This window comes from Tauraco erythrolophus, chromosome 12, assembly GCF_009769465.1.
Source record: "Tauraco erythrolophus isolate bTauEry1 chromosome 12, bTauEry1.pri, whole genome shotgun sequence".
NCBI classification, from domain to species: domain Eukaryota; kingdom Metazoa; phylum Chordata; class Aves; order Musophagiformes; family Musophagidae; genus Tauraco; species Tauraco erythrolophus.
Genome location: NC_141476.1, coordinates 10,466,794 through 10,489,088, shown reverse-complemented (window position 1 = coordinate 10,489,088; position 22,295 = coordinate 10,466,794). Strand labels below are relative to the sequence as shown.

The 22,295-nt window shown below is 43.7% G+C and overlaps 1 protein-coding gene across 3 annotated transcripts in view; it reads right to left on the bottom strand.

Annotated features, from left to right (window-relative positions):
• The window catches only part of ARIH2 (ariadne RBR E3 ubiquitin protein ligase 2), a 35,337-nt gene that overhangs the window by 3,571 nt on the left and 9,471 nt on the right, over positions 1-22,295 (bottom strand). The window contains exons 3-14 of one of the 3 annotated variants that reach the window (XM_086618962.1): positions 14,178-14,245; positions 12,428-12,491; positions 9,952-10,099; positions 9,110-9,231; positions 8,096-8,205; positions 6,931-7,048; positions 4,739-4,789; positions 4,616-4,637; positions 2,950-3,101; positions 1,743-1,886; positions 1,328-1,392; positions 312-399 (exon numbers count right to left, since the gene is read on the bottom strand). In XM_086618962.1, coding sequence (XP_086475088.1) covers positions 312-399; positions 1,328-1,392; positions 1,743-1,886; positions 2,950-3,101; positions 4,616-4,637; positions 4,739-4,789; positions 6,931-7,048; positions 8,096-8,205; positions 9,110-9,231; positions 9,952-10,099; positions 12,428-12,491; positions 14,178-14,245 — 1,152 coding nt within the window. Of the gene's footprint in view, positions 1-311; positions 400-1,040; positions 1,393-1,742; positions 1,887-2,949; positions 3,102-4,615; positions 4,638-4,738; positions 4,790-6,930; positions 7,049-8,095; positions 8,206-9,109; positions 9,232-9,951; positions 10,100-12,427; positions 12,492-14,177; positions 14,246-22,295 lie in introns of those variants that run through there. The other 2 variants (XR_015222478.1, XM_086618963.1) reach the window with 2 other exon arrangements.

Genomic DNA, 22,295 nt, shown 5'->3' with positions numbered 1-22,295 from the left:
CTCTGCAGTTACCTGGCTCCTGCTCTGTCTAAAAAGCTACACACTTAAGGAATCTGCTCTTCACCAGAAGGCTACATGCAGCTTCCTCCAGAGCTTTCTTGGTCCTGTTTCAGTTTGCAGGACTCACTGCAATCCTCCCACCTCCCCTGTAAGGCAGTGAGCACTCCACTTCTACAACATCTGCTGGCTAAAGCTGAGTTTCTGGATCTGGCTTCTCGGAACTCTCACTTGACTGCCTTCCTGCTCCTGCGGAAGCGTTAAGCCCAACAAACAAAATCTGGCCAGCAGGCTCAAGTAAGCAGAATACTCACCCCTCTGTCATAGCTGTCTGCTCGCTCCACCTTCCATGAGAGATTTTCAATTTCAGCTTCCAGCTGGGCCTGCTGGTATTCAAACTGCGAAGAGGAAAATTGGAGACAGCAACAAGAAACTAGTTTAGTGGAGCAGTTTTATGCCACACACTACACTTGAGGAGCAGACAAATGTGTTCTGCTGACAGCTGTGCTGGCAGAGCAGGTCTGTGCCTCCTCCTTATCCATCTTCAGCTAGACAGCATTGCCCCTTCCAGGAGTTTCTTGTGTAAGCACTCCCCAGCCTGCATTCAGTCATCCTAAAAACACTGCAAGTGACAAATATCTCCTAACTCAGCTAATTTTGCCATAAACGGGTCACAAAATGCTCTCGTGCACAGCTCTGCAGACAGAGCAGAGGAATAGTTAACCACTGCTAGGAGCAGTAAGTTTTTCCACTGGCACAGTCAGATCAGGTGAGAACATCTGTCCACAGCCTCAGAAAATACATATGATCCTATGAGGAGAGATTGGATAACAGGTTTTACTGGACAACTGAGTCAAAGAAACAACCTCTTCAGTGAATTCAGGGCTATTTTCGGACATGCCCAGCCCATGAGATGCACCAAGTCAGCAAGGAACTTACAGCAGGAATAAAAGCAAAGCTACACCCTGATTCAAGGCTGAAAAAGCTATCCTCCAGCAGCTCTTCTCATGAAATACAGCCCACAGCTCTATGATAAGTCTTACCAAGGAATAAATGCACACTTCCAGCCTCAAACATTCTGGATAAATTGCTTGTTAGTGAAAGTGCAGTGAAGTGCCCTGGGAAAATAACGTAATGTGTCAGAGGACTGTGCTGCTGGACAACTCAAAGTGAAGAGGAAAGGTGCGAAATCACCTATTATTTGACCTGTCCTTACCTCAAACTCAGCACTAATATTTTGGACACTGCCAAGCTCTGGAATTCAGACCAGCATGCTGCCAGCTATACCCCAAAAAGCTATCGGCAAAAAAAGAGCAAAGCATCTTACCAGTTCTTTCTGGGACCAGACTCCATGTAGTAGGCATATGGATATGTGTACTGCAGGGTGTAACGACACTGTGAGGGAGTGGGAGGAAAAGAGAGAAAAGAAGGACAAGAGTCTCAGACTTGGAAGTCAGCACAGTCACATCTGTGTGACCACTACAGACTAAGAAGCTACCTTCTGACAAGGACAACTGGATGCTTCATGGTGGCATTTCCCGTATCTTCCTTGGAAGAACTTGTGCAGTTAAAGTATAACTTCACAGAGGTCACTTCCGGATGAGTTTTGGCTAGTTCATGTCCTAGACCAGAGCTACTGTCCCACATATTCACACCCCCTAAATTCCATTCCTCACTTGGTGTTCTGAATTTAGGATTCTGGTGTGTATTCTCTTCTCTGTGCCAAACGAGACACAATCACCCACCTTTGCAAGTAGTTTTGCAGCATTTTGTAGGTATTGCCAGTCTATCCATGTTCCCAAATTGTTCATAACTCTTTCTTGGATTTTCTCCTGGATTCGTTGGTATGTCTGTGCCTCCAGCTGTAGGCTTTTATTGTGATTCTCCCACTGCAAGGGGTGGGGAAATAGGGAAAGAAAAAATGGCATGAGACCAGAGTACTGCTGCTATAAAAGCACAAGCTCTAGCAAGCAGAAATCGAAGTGGGGCAGGAGTCCAGCAAGGCAAGACATGCTGTGTGAAAGTACAGCAAGGCAGCCCCTCCAGCAGCAAGTGGTGGAGGCTGTATACAACAGACTGACAGCAGCAAAGAGCAGGGAGCCAACCCAGCTCCTCAGAGTGGGAATGCCCTCTGGACACACAACAACCTTGTGTCTAACAAGATGGAAAGTAATGGTGATTCCCCTACTTAACATTGATTTCTATAGAAGGTCGAGAGTTTAAATTAACATTTAACATGGGCTCAGTGAACTCCAACATCCATGTGCACATTGTAAACATAGCCATTTCCCAAAGCCTGTGGTCTGGAGAGCCAGGAACAAACACGTTTATTTTACTGCAGGACTTGGCTCATGGAATGAAACTTATTTTAATGGGGAAACTGAAATGCAGCAGCATTTAACCTCTACCACATTGTCTCCTAAGAGATGCTGCTCTAGAATTGCACTGTACGGTCAGGTGCATCGAGCCTGCTGTGTGGACAGAGATGCTCTGACTGCAACTTTTAAAAAATGTGATTATATGAAATTTTAGGAAAACTTTGCTACAGCCAATGGAGCTTTGAACATGGCAGAGTTTATTTAGTCTTTGTCTCTATAAAGACATATTGCAAGGAACTGAAGTTCCTCGATTCTGGAAGGAAATGACTGGAGCAATATCTATCTACTGCAGCAGCACTCAGCCTGCAGAAAAATGGTACAGAGGCACACAGGTAATACTGATTTTCTCTAGCACAATGGAATATAGGAGCGAATACTATCTGCTTTGGGTACGACATTACAGGTTTGGATGGGACTCGCAGGGCAGGATTTTGAGTGAAAAACAAGGGCCTGAAAATTCTGCACAGATTCTCTTGGGGCAGTTTCTTGCATGGAGATTGCTGGCAATGACCTTTGCACCAGGCAGGGAGCATTAAAAGGCTACAGCAGCTCTGGCCAAGGAGATGTCTCCTACCCTCTCAAAATAGAACAAGTACTTCTTAAGGGCCTCCCTGGCCTGTGCTTGCTGACTCTGGTTTACAATATCAGGATTCTCTTTGTACCGACTGCATTCGTAGTACTCGCTGCCGTGAGTCTTCCAGTCTCCCAGACACATCCAGCAGAAGTCTGCAGAAAACAGCAAAAACCCACTGTGATGCACAGAAAAAAAACCTTTGAGAAAGAGAAGATTCAGAAGACACAGCCCATCTGTTTTCAGATACTTCTGCTAAGCCAAGAAACATATACACTTTGTATCATCTTGCATAATGGAACACATTAGCAAACCAAAAATACCAGCCTGTCTTGAAGATTTCGTTGTACAGCATCCCGTGCAACTATGGAAAGTAAATCCTGAAGCGCTGCATCCAGTACATCAAGACTAATGGGCAGAGCTGTACTTCTGCTCTGCACAGGCTGTCACTCTAGATTAACGAAAAGGCAGGCTGCAGTCTTATTTGTGAGTTGCATCCTCCCCACCACTGGCACACTGCCCCATGCGGACCTCTGGCTGAATAAAATATGAACAATCAAATCCAAAAGTGAACTAACTCATGCAAAAGAAAGTCTGCTCTCAGTTCTCTCAAGGAGGCAACTACCCAGGTAACTTCAGGTATCAGTGGTTTACGACACTTTGAGTTAGGAGTCACTGAATTGGGAAGAAAGTGGAGGAAAGAGAGCAATAGCCAAACTCGTGTAGACAGTTTCCTGATTTAAGAGAGAGGCTGTGAGTGTTCCACTGGGAAGGAAAAAATACGGAGATTAAGTTGCTACGATAGGAATCACTTCTGAATTACTCATAATAAGAGACTGAAATTTATATTTCCAGAGTTCACCAGCCTTCTTGAGTGCTAGTCACCATGGTACCTTGGCACTTGCCTGCTCACCCTTGTCACAGAGCTCCATCAAAGCACGTCCAGTGCTGCTGAGGACCCCAAAGCAAAGGAAATGAGAGAGGACAGTAATCTTCAATAATCTTCCAAAAAAGGTTCTAATATTATAATATTTCCTAGTGGCACACTTAACTTAGCGGGCTGAATACAAACTATCTTGTTCCAAGGCAAAAGAAATTAATTCTGCCACAAAAAGATAAGTGCAAGAGCAGGCTGTCCTTTTGTATGACCACGCAATGGGCCAAAGACACTCAGGCTGCTAATTGCACAGAGGCGGACTGAGAAGTCCAACAGATAATGTCACTCAGAACAATCCATAGCTCCTGTGGTTTCATCTGGGTTGAAGCTCATTTCCATCACTAAGCAGAAGGACTTCAGCTCATCTGAGTAAATGACTCAGTTCTGCCAGTATTTTCAGTTGATGACAAATACAATTACATGGAAAGCATGTAATACTCTCCTCTGAGATGGATTCCACTGCTAATATTATGGCAGAGATGGAGACCTCTCTATACAGCGGACATGTCAGGGAGAGGGAGCCAAATTGGCACTGTATCAGAACCGAGCTGAGATGACAGCCAATAAAAAAAAAGCTATCACACAAGTCTGTAATTAATATCCTGTTCACCTTTTACTAGGGGAAAAAAATATTTCTGTCAATGTTCACAATTTGTCTTCATATCACAAAGAAAAAGAGGAGAGAACATCACCACTAACAAATACTGCAAACTGCTTCCAAATCCTACTTACCATGCTTGCATTTGGAGCATTGCTGAAAAAGAAGAGACAGGAGGCACTGATTAGTGGAAAGCGAGTTAAAAAAACCTTCTGCTTAGAACAAGGAAGGTCTGACGTGTTCAGGGAATTGCTCACCATGTGATTGCAGCCTCCATTCTTTTCAATACAGATATTGCACTTGGGACACTGGGAAAACAGAAGCATTTGTTAGATACAGCTCTGTCTCTAGCAGCCTTCTGAAGAATGACAACACTTGAATGATTATTCCCCTCTTGCTTTTTTTTTTTCTAATATGCATACATGTATATGAGAACATTAACATATACACACCCTGCCTCCCACTGACTCCTGACAGTTCCATTTAAAAAGGAGGCAGAAAGGCAAAGCCAGGGAGTTACACTGCAACACTGGACTGTTTGATCAAGAAAACAAATTTGCCATTGTTACTCCTTGTAAAATTGAAGGTCTCACCGAGCTACCACTTAGCAGTTGCTCAGGCATAGGGATGTAAGTACTTCACATATGACAGTAGCTTCCACAGCTACTTAGACTACAAGATAATCAACACTAGGTTGTGCCTTCAGCAGCCACTAACAGGTAACAACTTAGCTAGCTGCAGAGAATCTGGCTGACCACAGTGAGAGCTGCACACTTTCTCGCTCCACGGATGCCCTGGAGTGTCAAGTGAGTTACATTTTTTGGGTTGCACGGGTACAAAGGAGGAATTGAGTTTTGCTGCTTTTTTTGTAAGTTTTAATGGCAGGCAAAATGTATGCCAGGACAACGCTCAAGATAACAGAACCTGTCCCAGTTTTAGCTGGGACCGGGTTAGCTCTTCTTTTGAACAGCTAGAAGAGCTCCGTGTTTTGGTTTTACTCAGAGGCTCACTCTGAGAAGAACGGTGATAGCAAGTTGATGTTTGTGGTTGGACGTGAAACTCCAAGGACTTTTCAGTGTGCCAGAGTGCAGAAACACGGCGGGATAAGGGGGGAGCATAGCTGGGACAAGGGGGACACGATTCCCCTTGTGATTTGTGGTGGAACTTAAGACTGAGGGCCAAACTGGCCAATTAGTATTCCATATCATGCAGCGTCATGCCCAGTATAAAAGTGAGGGGCAGCCGGAGAGAAGGGCTTTTGCGCTTTGGCTCTTTTGCACTTTTGCTCTTTTGCACTTGCTGCGCTGTTGCTCTATTGTTTTTCTTTCTTCTCTTTCTCTCTCTCTCTCTCTCTGCCCCTCTCTATTTCGGGGCCTCACGTCCGTCCGGGATTGCGGCTTCGGGACGAGACGGGCTTCGCATACGAGGGGGTGGTGAGCATCTACACTGTATTAAATCATCTGTATTAAATTATTCTTATCTCAACCCACGGGTTTCCCGTTTATCCTTTAATTCTCTCCCTCATTCCTGGGGGTGGGGGAGGGAGAGTGACCGGCTGTGTGTGTGTGGGGGGGGGTTCAACCTAACCCACGACAGAACCTTATTTCTACAAAAAAGCATAGCAGAAGCAATGTCATCACACATTGACACCTCCACAGAAAGAAGGGAATTTAAGATCTCTAGTCTAAGTACCCACTTTCCTAACACAACTGCAGCTTGTGGCTAATTGGCACTGTCACAATTGTCAGTGGCTATAGCAGAACAAATGCCAGCTAAGAACTGTATGGAAGTCAGCACACAAAATCACCAAAAGACATTAAAAGTTCCAATCTGTAGACAACTAATATCCTAGAGGATAAAGGTAGTATACCTCTAACTTTTAAAGACAATTCTATAGGTAGACTAAAGTGCACAATATTTAATATTTTTTCTTTTTCTTGTGTCTAAATCTACTAGAAATACTTCCATGTCTAATTTACAGACTTCACCTGTCCCATTTTGCTGTCCTTTCCAAATCAAGACTTTATCTCCCTCACCTTCCAGTTCACAGTACTCCATACAGGTGTTCAGGTTTAAACACCTCTAGTGCCTTATCTGGTACTGACTCCACACTTACTACACTCTGTCATTTTAAAATACATCTCTACTGATCACTTCAAAGTAGTCACAATTCTTTAGCCTGTGGGAGGGCGGCACATCTGGCTGCCAAAGACATTCACACCAGGTCTGGAATAACGACCACCAGGTCCTTACTACAGGAGGGCAGCTGTACTTCCCACACAAAGCATTCCCAAGGCATTCAGTTGTGTTATATCACAGTCCCTAGGCAGCTGTGAGAATCTGCAGTCTGTGAAAAGGCAGCACACAATGCTACGTATATATAGAATCGTATCTTGCTTTCCAGGCAGGGCTAGAGGGCAAGAAAAAACATGCAGGTGCTTGTCCTTACATCTTTAGTGTGAGCACTGATGTAGTTGGCTGTTTCGGAGTCATCTGCACACTTGGTGAGCCATTTCCGAATGGTAGCACAGTCTGTGGGTGCGTGGTACATCTGCCGACACTTAAAGCTTAATAGGGGAGGTGAGGGGTAAGGAGAAAGAAAAAGAGAAAAAAAAAAAAGACATATAAGTTTCCAAGGAAGTGACTCAAGAATTGACATTTTCCTGATGACCAAAATCTGGGAGGCCGAGCGAGGATAAGGGATGCAAATGGACTCGTGTATTTCTAGAGTGTAAAGGCCAAGGTTGAACTCCAGTAAAGCCCTACCCTCTTGTGCAGAAGCCAGAGTCAGGATGGGAACTGAGGCCTTCTGTGACAAATCGCATGCCTGAGGGCGGACACATCCCTCCCTGGAGCCTACCTATGCCTGCAGAGGCCTGGGGCATACCAGCGGCTTTACAAGTAGCCTGACTCCAGTGGTAGACATCAGGCACCCGCATTAGCATGCCCTGACCAGCCCGAGGTGAGTAAGGGCCATCTGAATGGAGATACCAGTAAACTGGGTCTGTAAACTAGTCGTATCGTGCTCCACAGACATTCTCAGCAGCAGTGATTCTGGAGACTCAGAAGCAGAAGACATTTCAGCATCCCTGCAAGCTATCTTTTTTCTCTGGTTCCAAATACATTTGAAGTCAGACAAGGAATATTAGCGTTCCTATTAAGCAGAAATGTATTCTTGCTCGAGCCTCAAAACATACCAGACGCCCTGGGAGTCAAATACTTGTAATAAACTTAAAAACTCAATACCAACAGATAGCGGTGAGGCCTCCACATCCATTACCAGCGTCTCTACCGCTCACTACATGTGTACCAAAATTTGTAACCTAGCCGAAACATGAAAATGGCAGATTTGCAACCTCTTCATTACTCAAGACCTGCATTCCCTGGTTGTGAGAACACCCAGCTCCCAAGGAGCTTAGGGAGCGAGGGGACAGCTGACCACCTGTAGAAGTCAGACCCCAAGTGTCCAATTACTCAAGATAACTCAAGTTACAAACAACTCCAGCAAAGCATTTGAGATGCTGCCACACATTGAACCTGTTGGCAAGCAAACGGAGTAGTTCTGAGGACAGCATACACTTTCCCCGTGATCTTTAACCTTCTCTGTTTCTTACCAGAAGACCTCATTGCAACGATTGCACTGCACTCGCCGGGCTTTTGGCTCTTGTACCTGTATGACCATAGGGCAATCTGCACCAGGACACAGCTGCAGCTGATAATGGCTCTGTGAACATACCAAGGTGGTAAGATCAGCAGTGGGTGCAGAAGAGCATTATCTATTCACATTTAACAACTCCTATCCTCAAAAACATACAAGTCAGTTATTTCTTGCTGAAAGAGAGTGAAAACTGTCACCAGGTCGTGGTTAACGGAGCAGATAAACCTCTTCCACGTTAGGAAAGGGAGTCTTAGTTACTTACAGCTTCTGTAGAACACAGAATTCCAATGGAGGGTTACAGACGAAGTAACCACAGTAACACAACCATAAGACCCCACCCAGACACTGAACAGACAATTTTCCTCCATCTGAGCTCTTTCCCCATCCTCTCCTTATGCCCCAGAACGTACTCAGCCGCTCTCCTGCAGTGGCTTTCCCTCCCAAAGGGTCTCTTATTGAAGAGAGGTGACACCACTCTTTCATACTGCTTTGCTGCTTCTTGAGTGTTCCCAGTCTGTTCCCAGTTACCAGAATACTCCTGCACATTTAACCTTAACAGTCGCTGCTTTAATGTCAAAAACCCTCACATAAAATGTTATCCAGCAAGCCCATTCAGCTGGGCTACACCAAGACAAGGGACATATTTTTCAGAAGCTAAAATATCTGTGCAAGAGCAGGAAGGACTTTAAAATTCAGTCTGAAATTTGGAGTTCTCAGCTGCAATGTTCTGAGAATTCTGAAGCACCAGCCAAGGAGTTGCTGGGTGACCTTACAGCAGAATTTACTTTGGCAATCTGCTAGAGCACTTCTCACTGACACTGTCCTAGAGGGGCAGCCACATCATGTTTACCGGGGACAATTTTGCTGCAGTTACTGCAGTTCTCATCAAAGATGCAAGACACTTCAAACAAAATTTCTGCAAGTCATTGGTGAATTGACCCAGGGTATTTTAAAACTGAAAAAACAATACCTCCACATAGTCCCTGAAGAGGTAGCGCCTGTATTTGTCTTTCAGCTCTTCACTAGGCAGTAATGGAAACACAAAGTCCTCTGGTGTCCGAAGCAGGCAGTCCTGAGCCATGCAGGAGACCCCTGAAAAGAGAAAGCAACATTTTAGCACAGTGCAGCTTATACTAAGGAGTGAATGCACAGAGAGCATTCAACACAGTTTCCTAGGTGCCATCTGTTGTTGTGGCAAGAAAGGACACAACTGTGAAACCAATCTATCAGGGCTGCTGAAAAGCTGAAGCCTAACTGTCTTCACTGAAAGATGACAGGGCACATGCGCATCCAGGACCAGTAGGTGCTTCAACTAGTCTTCACAAGGTCAGATACTTCAAGTAGCGAAATTGCATGTTACTGCCATGCCAGCAAGAAAGGCTAAGAAAAGCCCAAAGCAACTCTGGCAACTACTGGCTTCTACCCAACACAAAGGGAACAGATGTTTGCAACCAGGAGCACTCCAGGAGCAGTGCAACAATACATCATGAGAGATGAAAACTCAAAATGCAGTAGATTTGCAGCTTCTAACTTGTTACTGTCATGCTCTTGAGATCACAAGGGGAAAAAAGCAGCAAACAGATCTATGGACTTGCATGTTTTATCAGGCAGGACTAGCACTCCCCTGGTGGTATGCCAACACTAACCAGGGATTCAGGTAAGACGACTAGTTCAAGTTACGTGTGTCACAAATATTCATTTCCATGCTCCATTTTCTCATTACTGATATGTTTTAGACCAATTCAGGCAGTCATCATCAGAACAGCCAATGTGGCAAATACAGACCCAGTACCATATTTGCCTTGAACTCACCGACTCCGACACCATCCTTGACGAGCACTGTACAATGCTGCTCCCAACAGCTGCGACAGAACTGGTGCTGACAAGCCAGAGAGAGCAAGTTCTCCTTCCGGACAAACTGCATGCACACTGCGCAGTGATGGGAGGAATGTACCATTGCCTGGGAGAGAGACGAATCAGCATTACAGTGAAAGCATCCCAGCTCTGCCAGAGTATTCTCACCTCATCCACAGGCACCTGCATCACCTTCCTTGTGACAATGGTCTCAGGTGAGCTCCAGGCCAGAACAGGTGCATAAGCAGCTGGTGTGTTGGGGTGCTGCACTGCCCCAACAGTCGGTCCTTCTCAAGAACCTCTATAATCTCACGGAGCACAACAGATTGACAGTCACTGCACAGCTCCTGCCTCTAATCTAGTGCTACCCAGAACTCACCTTTACTTTTCTGGTTCTTACTCTCACCTTTTTTGAAAAATGAGGAAATACATCATTGTGTCAGTCCTTCCCTGAATTTACTGATATTGTTTGTTAGCTGGGTCAGACTCTACCACTGTTCCACAGGCCCTGGAGAGTAGCTATAGCTGGAAGCAGGCTTAGCAGTGCCCTTTTTCTGGACAATGACTTTGGGTAAGAGGAGAAGCAACTGAAGGTGCAGTGTGTAGAGTGTTTATACAGACAGTAAAGGGAGTTCATAGACCATAATCTCTTATCTTCTGCCTATGCTACATTTGGCAAAGCAGGCATCATCCCTTCAGCTGAAAAAGATTAGAGGGTTTGTTTCAAGTCAGGCATAATTCTGCTATTGCTTCACCAAACCACTGGGAAGCAGTCTGGATCTCCCCTTGGGTAGCACAGAGCTAATCTCTAGACAACAGATCTAGACTTCAACACATCTCTGCTCACCCTTGGGACCTAAGAACTAAGTCTAGCACAGCATCATCAAAAGCAAGGCTCTACCAAGCTGTTAGCAGGAGTTTATGTTCCTATTTCTTCTTCATAGAGAAGTCATACAATCAGTTTTCATCTGCTAAAACCTTTGCTACTCTCCAAGAAGCCTGTGCGAGATAGCCGTCTGTTTCCATGCCCAGCTCTGCATGCCAAAGACGCAGAGGAGCAGCAGCATGATACACAGCCATGTGACCAACAGAGCTTGCTTTATAGCATGACCACATGAAAAAGGAAATAATGCCACTTTGTTCTAACCAGCCTCACTGATGGACCAGAACACGATTCACTGAGCCTGCAACTGCACTTATTGCCCAGATCAACTGCTCAACTTGAACGGCACGCACACTACCTCAAAACTTCACAAGCTGTCTCTCTGAGCTCACCACTATAGCTTCTACAGACACTCAGTTTGAGCATCTGCCCCCAAAATACCATCATTCCGCATTAGGACTCAAAGCACAGAGCAATTTGCCCTAGCATATGCAAGACTGTAAGGAATTGCCTACCAAACCAAGTCTGTCAAGACTCAAACTAACCTTTTAACTGTAATATCTTTCTTACCCAAATGAAATCACCATTGCAGTAGAGAGTACTTAAGTGACAGCTGATACAAGATTCGGATAAATCTCAAATACATGGGCTAATTTGCAGGTATGTCAAATAGCAAAGTTGTTTTTTTTTTCTGGACTCTGGGCAGATAATTTATTTTGAGTCCATGGAGCTTACTGCTGTCAGCTGTTTTAGCATTTTCACTCTCTGCTAGTTACAAGTCAGCTCAGATGCCAAATCAGGCTTTCAAAATCTCCCCTCCCCCCTCAACCCAAAGAGCATTTCTTAGATGTAATATTTTACCACTCAAAATCTGACACATGGCAACGTGTTCCTGGGGTAACTGTGGATTGTACCAAGACAGCAACTGTGAATGAAACCTGTAAACATGCAACAGGAAGTTTCTATTTAAAGGTAAAAAAAAAAAAAAAAAATGGTATCTAAAGACCTGTGTGGCCCTGGCTGCAAAACACAAGCTGTTGGTTCAAACACCACTACTGACTGGCTCAGCCACAAAAGCACTGGGAGATTTGGCTTAAGCATCCCTGAGCAGAGCAGCGCAGCAAAGTCATCTCAGGAAAAAAAAATATTAAAAAAATTTCTGTTCCAGCCACAGACAAGCTCTGTTCACTCTGTGCAGCCAGAGCTTCCCTTGAGTGTCTTTCACAGAGAGAGCAGAATTGTAAGCCCGTACACTCTGCTCCTTCCATTGTGTACCATCACTCATGCCAAAAAAATGAGCTTCATTTTCTTAAGGCAAGTTATTCTTCAACACTACCTGCAAGACAATGGCAAAGTTGTCTAACATTTAAATATTAGACACCTCTTGAACGCATTCTCACTTAAAAAATAAACCCAGCATTGAGTTAGGGTGTTGGACCTGAGTTTGCAAAGGGTTAACGGGACAGACTATGCCATTAGTAACGCAATCCTCTGATGAGGTGGTCAGAGGTGTCTGCCAAGGGAACAGACCAAAATAGTTAGCATACTTACATGTTTGGATGAGGTGGGCTGAACTCGTGCTTCTACTAGCAATTGAGCAGCATTAGACTTGTGCCTGAAAAGGCAATTGAAGAATGATCAAATCAATTTCTGAATACATTTTGTTCTGTTAAATTGATTCTTCTTGCCCGAATAAATAATAGGCTCTGTGCAAACGGTGGGGTAGGTTTCAACAAGGAAAGTGGAAATGTGTCCTGTGTGAGGAGCTGAACTCTCATCAACAAAACTTAGGGTTTTTTCAAAATCAGAAACAGAACAATACCTCTCCCAGTAATGGATTAACATTTCTCTCACACTCCTTAATGAATATTTTTCTACAACTCTCTCTCTTCTGAAAAATTATTTTTGAAGCTAAGATTTTCTATCCATACTCCTAGAGCAGTCCTAAGCCCCTGTCCATTATAGCACACTCCAGTGAGGCTCCTGTCTGTATCCTATTCCTTTGTAAAATCAAGCTGTCCTGTTAGGTCTCACTTACTCCAGTCTATTATCTAGTTAAGTATTTACTCTGTGACAGATTATCACCCCTTAGGCATGAAGCTGTCTATCAGCAGCTTTGGCATTAAATGTGTTTTGCTGATCGTGATTTCCATTGCAGAGGAATGTTTATATCTCAATGAATTCAGAAATAGCAGCATCACTGTTGTGACTGTGCTGTAAATCCCCTCTCCTCACCAGCAGTTTTTAGGCATATTAGGGAGCTTTCATTTGATAACGTCGCTTTGTACCAAGACAGAAGTTTGAAGACCAGATAAACTGGAGAACAACTGGCAAAGTCATAGCTTTAGAAGCAAACCCTTCCTCAAACTCCCTCTTGTTTAAATCTCGATAGTTAACCTGCAGAATCGCCCTGAGCTGCTGTGCAGGAATCTCACCCTCCACCTTCTCCAGAGAAAAGCCTTCACAGATGCATGGTAACCAACAAGCCAGTTACCAAAGATGCTGCAACAATATGCATACATGAGATGCATTTCCCATATGTTCTCTAAATGAAGTTGCTGGCTACAGGGCCAAAAACGGCATGGCAGAATGAGTCAGACTGATACGCTCTCTATTTTCAGACAATGTTCGGTTCTGAGCCAGTATTTTCTGGAGGGGCTGCCAGACAGCAGTGCCTCCTGACACACTTCCCGTATATGTTTGGGCAGAGTCTGAACCTTCCTTTTGAAATCAGCTGGAGGACTTTGTTACAGTGACACTGACCAAGCAACAAAGGGGCTGCAGTTCTCAGTTCTCTCACACCATCTTCTCCTGCTTTCCAAATGCTAGTCAGCTTGGAAAAAATCATCACTTATGTTCAGAAGGAGCAAAAACATCAATGTGAATGTACTAGTAAAGAATACATCAGCATCAGCTTCTTTATGATTCAGGGCTCATATGTTCAAAACAGAACGCATCTTATCTTTTTATTTGTTAAAATAGATAAATGTAGATGCGGCACTCTCAATCTGGTACCTCTAAGTTTAAGCTAAATGCATCCACAGGGTTCCCAGCACGACAACAATTCCTCAGACTGAAAGACATTCACCAGCACTACGCTCTCCCTGTTTACAAATTTCTTACAGGCAACGCAGCCTCACCAAAAGAGTGGTTTTCCTCTGCTCCCTGGAACGGACCGAGTGGCCTGCTTTCAGGTTCAAAGATGCTTGTCAAAAAGACACCTATGGACCACCCTGAGCACTCTTGCACAGCAAGGGGGAAAAGCACTCAGCACAGAAGAGATAAGACACTTTACACTTACCTTTCCAAAATCTCTGAGATTTGCCAATGGAAACTAACTAAAACTAGCTTTGCAACAGCATGTGATACCTAAGTGGAAAACAGAAGAAAAAAAAAAGTCAAGTTAGGCATATTTTGAGGCCACACCTCTGCTTAGGACTGTGATCATCTTGTAAGACTAGTAAATTGTACAAACTCAGTACAATATCCCAGTGATACTCAATTCCCATTAAACTGCTAGCCATAACATTCACAGACAGTACATCTGCAATACACGGGTTGGAATGGAGCATGGCACAGAGGGGAAGGAATCAAGAATTCACTGTATTAGCTTAATTGCTTATGGAAGTCCCACATCAAGTCCTGACTGCAGTCGTCACTTGAGAGGCCCAGATCAGACTGGGATCAGGGTCCTTGCAAAGTAGGCACCATGAGACAGACAGATACCACTTACCGAGCTGGAGAAGCAGTAACAAGCTGCAAATGCAGGTACACTGTGACAGCAAAGGGTAGAGGGGAAAAACCAAAACATTTTCCCAAGCCTTCAGTAGAGAAGGAATACAAAGGTGGAAAGCTGCTGTTACAGGGATTACTTCCATGCAGAGTTGCTTGCATGACATGGACTCCTGGCAAGCACTAGCACAATCTGGGCTAGCCCAAACACTCTCTAGAATACTGCAATATGACATTTAAAGCCATGTTACAAGGGCACAAGCAAACAACTTCTCCTTTTCTTCCACATATTAATTTATTTCAGAAGAAAACAGATTCATCTGCTAGCACAAAAAGGCTCATACCCACCAAGACCACAGGCATCTGCTGAGCTGCTGAACCTTCAACCTTCCTCTAGACCCTTCATGCCTTTATCAAGCCCATGAAGTTCAAACAAAGCAGCTCTCCTGCAAACAAGACACCTCTACCAGAAGGATTCAGAAGGCTCACAACCCCTGCCTCCTCACACCAATCTGTGCTAGGAAGCACCTGGCAAGCCTCACGGTCTGCACATTCTGCATTCAAACACCCTCTGATGTTAAAGGGCTCTACCTCCTGCACTCCAAGACAAGCTATCACCATAGCACCTTTCTCTCCGAGATAGGAAACACAAGTCCTTCCGTCCTAGCTGCAGAAAGAGCTCCTTTTTTTTTTCCCCTAGAGAAGCTGTCAGTCCCAATCATCAGCTGAAAAGCCATAAGCCTTCTTGAATCCTGTCACAGGTGAATCACAGTATCCAATGTACTGGTGATACAGATACACAGCAACCCCAACACAACCTTGGAAGGAAAAACAAGCAATGGTTGCTCCTTCTACAGAACAGACAGGCTCTGCACACCTAGGCTAGAGTATTCATTACTCTTCTAAATCTACCCCACTAAAGAGGTGCAGTTTCACAACACAACTGACCTTTTCCTGCCACACGACACTGTCCCAGTCTGGCACTGGCATTTGTCAGCGCTGGATGGTCGGTTCAGCAAGCTAAACCTGTGTAGCACCAATACACGATGCCACTGGGGTGTTTAATTGGCTCGTATCCACCTTTGCTTTCTGATTTGCCCACTTTGCTGGCCACTAAGAAATCCCAGTCATAAAAGAGTAATTTTCAATATTCAAATTACCCTTTTTCTAGAAGAACTGAAGCATTAGCTCATGCTGTGTAAGATCTGATATGTCACCTTCCTCGACTTTACCAGCGATGTGACCCTCAGAAAACAACGGCTGCCCAGGCGGTGCCACCCGCCCTCCCTCCCTCCCAGCACAGAAGCCTGTGATTAGATGGAGCGTGGCACACAGGGCTGCTGCTGACAACACACACAGTCTGCTCCAGTTTGTAGGGATGAAGTGCCGCTGCCAGCCTTGGATGGGTTGTTATCTTAAGCCCCCAGCCTGGCAGACCCAGACAGACACCTTTGACTTGTTTGTACAAGACAGACATCTGCATTTCGCGTTTGTAAAACAAACAAGCATCAGGAATGTGGTCTCTACAAGACTGGCTTCCTGCAAATGCAAACCACATGCTAATGAATCATTCTCTAACAGCAATGCAATTATTTCTCAGTAGCAGTAAGGAAGAACCATCATCTGACAAAAAAAAAAAAAAACAAAAACAGACTTAAATGGGAAGTTTATCTGTAACATATGAAAATGAATATTTTTCAGTGGCATTTTCAGAGCCTGAGGTGTAGCATCCATTGCAGCATCATGACTCCATGAAGTTATTTGTTCCCAGAAAAAGAAACAAGTAATTAAAGAGTGAAGATGTACAGAAAAAGAAAAACAAATACTAGCATACACATTTCTGAAATCTAACAATCTACCCTAACAGAATCAAATGCTTTTGAGTCAAATTACTTGTCAAGCAAAATGTGGAATTAATGCTCCACAAAGATGCCAGATTAACAGATCTGGAAGAATAACAAAGCTTCTGTGACCATTCCGATTTTGCTCCAACTGTAAGCACTGACAGGATCAGCTGTAGTGCTGATTTTATTACTTTCATCATAAAAGTACCCAAGAACAAAACATTTTCAAATCATAAAGCCAAGTTCATGACATGAGTCCACTTTCATAAAAGCCCTGAAGCAGGAAAGTTTTTTATACTACCTGATTGGAGTGCATGTGATCTTGCAAAAAAGAAGTCCCAGAGTCAGCCAGTTGCAGCAACGTACCCACAACCTGCTTGGCATGGAAATGCTAGTTCTTACACATTAAAGATAGATAATATTCAAACTGTAAGAAAGAGGGATGGGAGAGGAGCAGGTAACTTATGAGGCTGGGGCCGTGCCTGCTGAGTGGAGTCTCATCACATTATAATCTGTCCTGCTCACCAACAGCAAGGCTGGTAATTCAGAAGGCAACGTGAATACCATCAGGGGTCAGTGCTACTGGAGAGATTCAAGAAAACAAGCATGAGAAGAAAAACAAGTGTTTAACAAAAGCCTGCTTCTATTGATTAGCAGCACTCTCCAGCCTCTTCAATGATTGTACATTCACCATGAGTGAATGATTGTACAAAGTCAGCCAGTTCTTCCACAATAACACCCCAGAATAATTGAAGTGTTTCTTTGTAAGCAGGAGGCAAAACATGCTGAGCACAGAAAAATACCACTGCAATCAGAGGTCTGGTGTACATAATTCATTACCTTACAGTACTGGAGAAGCAACGTAGAGAAGCTGATACTGCTGGCTGAACTATTCAGTTAGAAGACATCGATGCCCCTCCGTACACACCCACTGCAGCCTCAAGGTTTAGGAAATAAGCCTCGGTTGCTGTTCAGGAACACTGTCCAATACAGCGTTTGCTGGACAGTCAGAAATTTCACACAATGAAAGAACTCAAACTTACAAAACATTTCAGAAAGAGCTACGATTCAGTCCCAAATCAGTCACTGGGAAATCTCAAGTTATCCAGGAACAATAATGTTCTGTCTCAGACACAAAACAAATAAAAAAGATGCCTTTGATAAATCATGAGCTTTGTTTAAACTTTCCTATTCTCCTTTCAGAATTCCAAGACCCGATGTCTTGCTGGCAGCGAGTCATTTCAGTAAAATACTTCTACAGACCACGGTGCAGAAGGGAATGCATATTGTAGATGCTGCACTTCTATTTTAGTTTTTGTCTGCAACTGATGAACTGTGTCAATGCTTCTACATAGCTTGACTTCTCCAGAAGTCATCCAGCTGTGATTAAATTTATTAAAGTTTAGAAGATAGAAGCCGAAAGCAGTAGTCATGCTAAAAAATGTCTTTCTTTCCCTCATTCTCATTTCACCATTTTCTCACCATCAGCTTAAAACTTTAAGATCAAAAATCAGCTCAGTCCAATTCCGAACCTGGAAAATTTCCAACTGAAGACTAGGCTTCTTTCTTCACGATGAGGTGGCAAAGCTGAAGAGACAAGACCTCATCCAATCCGCAATTTCAGGCTTCACCTTAAAACAGGAATTTGGTCACCTCAGAAGCCCCTTCCATACCCCTATCAGCCTGACTCTGACTTCCCAGTGATAAAAGGCTGCTGATTGCCAGAAATCGGCACCAAAGGCTAATGTTTATCACCGCGCTGGAAAAGAGGCACAGTGTCTATGCACACAGGAAGAATGCCAAGAGGAAGCTGCTCTGCATAAGGGAGCCTCTACAGGAGTTGTAAAAAAAGTCTCAAAAATTTACACAGTGCTGGACAAAATTTGATTCTGAAAGTAGAACAAAGAAGTCATGCCATCGCATTAAATACACATATTCATCTTCTGGAAGAGAGCACAGTATTTTTTCTTATTATTTCTATCTCCATTTATCTCCTGGGTTCTTCACTCTCCAAGATAAGCAAAATTCTCACTCTTCTGAAGTGCGAGAGACAGTCTGGCACTCTCTAGGAAAACACAATACCAAAAGAATTTGCGAAGAAGCTTTGCAGGTACCTTGCTGGGTTTGGAGAGCTCTAAGACAACTACGTCTCAACTTGCTTCCCCAGATAAGCTAAGTTGTTTGAAGAGCTGAAGTTTCATCTCCCTACAACAGAAAATTTTTTCAACCATGCCACTTTGACAGCTGCTAATTCAGGCAGAAATGTTTCTTAAAAGCTAAAAAACCACCATCTTTTGTAGAGCTTATATTCTACAGAAATTGCTCATGCATATTTATGCTGCATGCATATCTCATGAGTTCCTTTCACTTTTCTCCAAGGGATGGCCTATTTTTTGGAGGTGTGTTTCAATCCTCACTTTGGCAGAGATATGGTATCAGGAATTTAAAACAAGAATCATCATGATTCTCAGATAGATTCAATTCAGAGTGAGTTGGAGATGATATGATCTGGTTGGAGCTGACATTCCATGGCTTAGCACCAAGCTGACAATTCCTCTTAGATTAAGGTTGCACTGAAATATCTGGCCGAGGTGAACACAAACCTGGCATAAAGAAATGCAGTTTCCATTTCTTGTGTTTCCCTTAATCAAAGGGGTTTATACAAATAGATTTAAGCAAATAGGATTAATATTGAGAAGCATTTATTTTAATCCATGTATAGTTTTTGTTAGTTTTACAAGGAAAGTAAGAACTTGGAAAGATATTAGTTTGTGTGTTGCATCGAAACTTCTAAAACACACTCTTAAATTCTTTACAACAGTAAAAACATAGAGCAAGAGCGTCTGAAATTGTTGCTTTTGGTGAGCAATGATGGGCAAAATAGAGGAGACTGAATTGAGTTTGCAGTAGAGAACAGTACCATTTCAGAAAGAAACCGTACTTTGTATCAAATAATTTTGCTGAAGAAAAAAAATATCTTCAGACACACTTTACTTAAGGATACCGAGGTGAAAAAGCAACCTATAAATAGAAAAAATACTATTTTACACTCATTTCTCATGTGGAAAGTAGATTTGACTCCCTCCATGCCCCACTGGGAAAACTATCCAACTGCCCTGTTTTTACTGAAGGACTTCTCAGAAAACTGTAGAAATACTAGGAATTGAGAAGAAATAGAAAGTCAATCAAAAAGCTTTTTTTTGGGCCACATTTTCTTGTTTGTTTTGATCTACCCCTCTTTTAAGCAGACTTCCAACATGCAATCCTGGTAGAAAACGCATGAGGTTGCAGGGGCTTGAGCTGTGATTAACATCACCTGTGATAAACACCCCGTGTTCAGAGTCTTGTGGCAAAGTCCTCCACAGCTGTTACAGGTTTCTGAGCTGTTTTCAAAGCTGAACTAGCCAGCAGTGTGCCCAGGTGGCCAAAAAGGCCAATGGGATACTGGCGTGTATCAAGAATAGTGTGACCAGCAGGAGCAGGGAAGTGATCCTGCCCCTGTACTTGGCACTGGTGAGGCCGCACCTGGAATACTGTATCCAGTTTTGGGCCCCTCGCTTTAAGAGAGATATTGAGCTCCTGGAGCGAGTCCAAAGAAGGGCGACTAAACTGGTCAAGGGGCTGGAAAATAAAACTTATGAGGAGCGGCTGAGGGAGTTGGGGCTGTTTAGCCTGGAGAAGAGGAGGCTGAGGGGAGACCTGATTACAGCCTACAAATACTTGAGAAAAGATGGTGGGAAGGTAGGGGAAGGGCTCTTTACATTAGTGATGGGTGATAGAACAAGAGGAAATGGGTATAATCTTAGTCAGGGGAGATTCAGGTTGGATGTTAGGAAGTATTTCTTCTCTGAAAGGGTTGTCAGCCACTGGAATAGGCTGCCCAGGGAGGTGGTTGAGTCCCCATCCCTGGATGTGTTTAAGAATAGGGTGGATGAACTGCTTAGGGATATGGTTTAATGGGGATTAGGGATGGTTGGACTCGATGATCTCTAAGGTCTTTTCCAACCTAGAAATCTATGAACTCAAATTAATTTTACTTATCAGAGAAAAAAAAAAAAGACAAAGTTACAACAAAATTAGATACCTTGCGCTTTTTTTCTTAGTTCAGTCAAGCTTAACAAAACGTGGGGAAAAAGCCCTCCATCTTTAGGTTTCACTCACAGTATTGCTTACAGTTTGTCTGACATTTCAGCCCCTCTCCCGATTACAGAGTGCAGGCTGCACCAGGGAAAGAAAGTAATTCAGAGTCTGGAGCTGCAGTCTCGATACCGTGGAAAGGTCTTGACAAAGAGCTCTGTTTCATCACAGTGTTTTAATCTGCACCCCTGTCACTTACCCTCTGGCATGCAGAGACCTGGTGTCAGTCTGTAAGATTAGAAGCATATTTAGGAGGCAGAGTGCAGTTTGGGAATGGCAAATACTGCCAGTGTTACACACACAGTTTGTGAAGCTGTTGGTGCACAACCTAGTTGGCCACATACTGAAGAAAGGGGATTTCGGGTTAAATTCTAACTCCTTCTCTGCACTTACATATTGCTTTAATCCATCCGCTCTCCTACGCAGGACAGCAACAATTTCAGATGCAGCTGCCAACGAACAGGATCAGTAGGACTCAGCTAGGAAATCTCAACATACGTATTTCTCAAGCTGTTAGGTTATTTTTCCTGAGGAGATTCAGAAATAAATTTGAAAAAAAAGACTTAAGCAAGATAGCATGCCAGAAGGCATTATTACAAAATAGCTATGAGATTCCTTCTTTGAAAGATTTAGAGCAAAAGAAATGCAGCAAGAAAGCTGTAAGACGGCACATGGATAGAAGATTGACATGAGACTCCCCAGCTGTACTCACTGGAGTTCTTTCCCATGTAACATAGTGTCTGAGAGTATCAATGCCCAGTGCACACTGCACTGCGTTCCCCAAAAAGCCCAGCAACAGATCCCACTGCTGCACTCAACTCAGCCCCTGCCCAGATGCCTTCCCAGTAAAACACAGGAGAAACAGACAATTCCTTCTGGTTGACAGAAAGGAGGATGCGGAAGATGCACAGGGAGGAAGCGAAGGGCAGGTAATAACCTGAATCCACACACAGTCGTGACCAGTGGCTCAGGACACAGGGCAGCCAACTCGAACTGGAAAGCATTGGTGAGTAATCCCTGTTCGGTCCCAAATAACATAGTCCTTTACTTGACAATCCCAGCTTCTAAGGGCATTTTTATTTTGTTATTAAAAAAAAATTAAGAGGAGGAACATCTGCTTTGTAAAACAGTGTTTCATCGTACGCAACATAGCTCCTTTCTGCTGCGCCATCCCTGATAGGCACAGCACACAAATTTGGCAACCTACTTCAGCTGCTTCACGCCACTCCTGTGATCATGCTGTCCAGCTGTAAGCTTGCAACATGAAACACTTACTGAAAGATTGTTTCGGCCTTTTTAATGACTTGTGTCTTGCCTCTACCTCCCACCAAGATCACACTCATCAACAGCTGTGAACAGATTTTTTTTTTTTTCTTCTTACTGCAGTCATACTGGCTGTAAGATACACTTAAGGTGTGAATCACCAAGAAATGTGTGGGCTATAATCACCCTCCACATTTGTGGCTCATTTTTCCAATCAAGTTGAGAATTTCAGCAGTCCAGGGCAATAAGGAACAAAACTGATTTCTCTCCTCAAATGACTTCATGAAGTTGTCACAAGGTTGCAAGGCCTGGGCTCTAGAGCCAGCTCTCTAATCTTGATTATCAGAAGTCTACAGAAACCTACTATGCTTTTTAAAAAAAAGACCGTTAGGAGCCAAAATAAAACACACACCGAAGAGAGTTACGGTTATCTTCATGTCCTC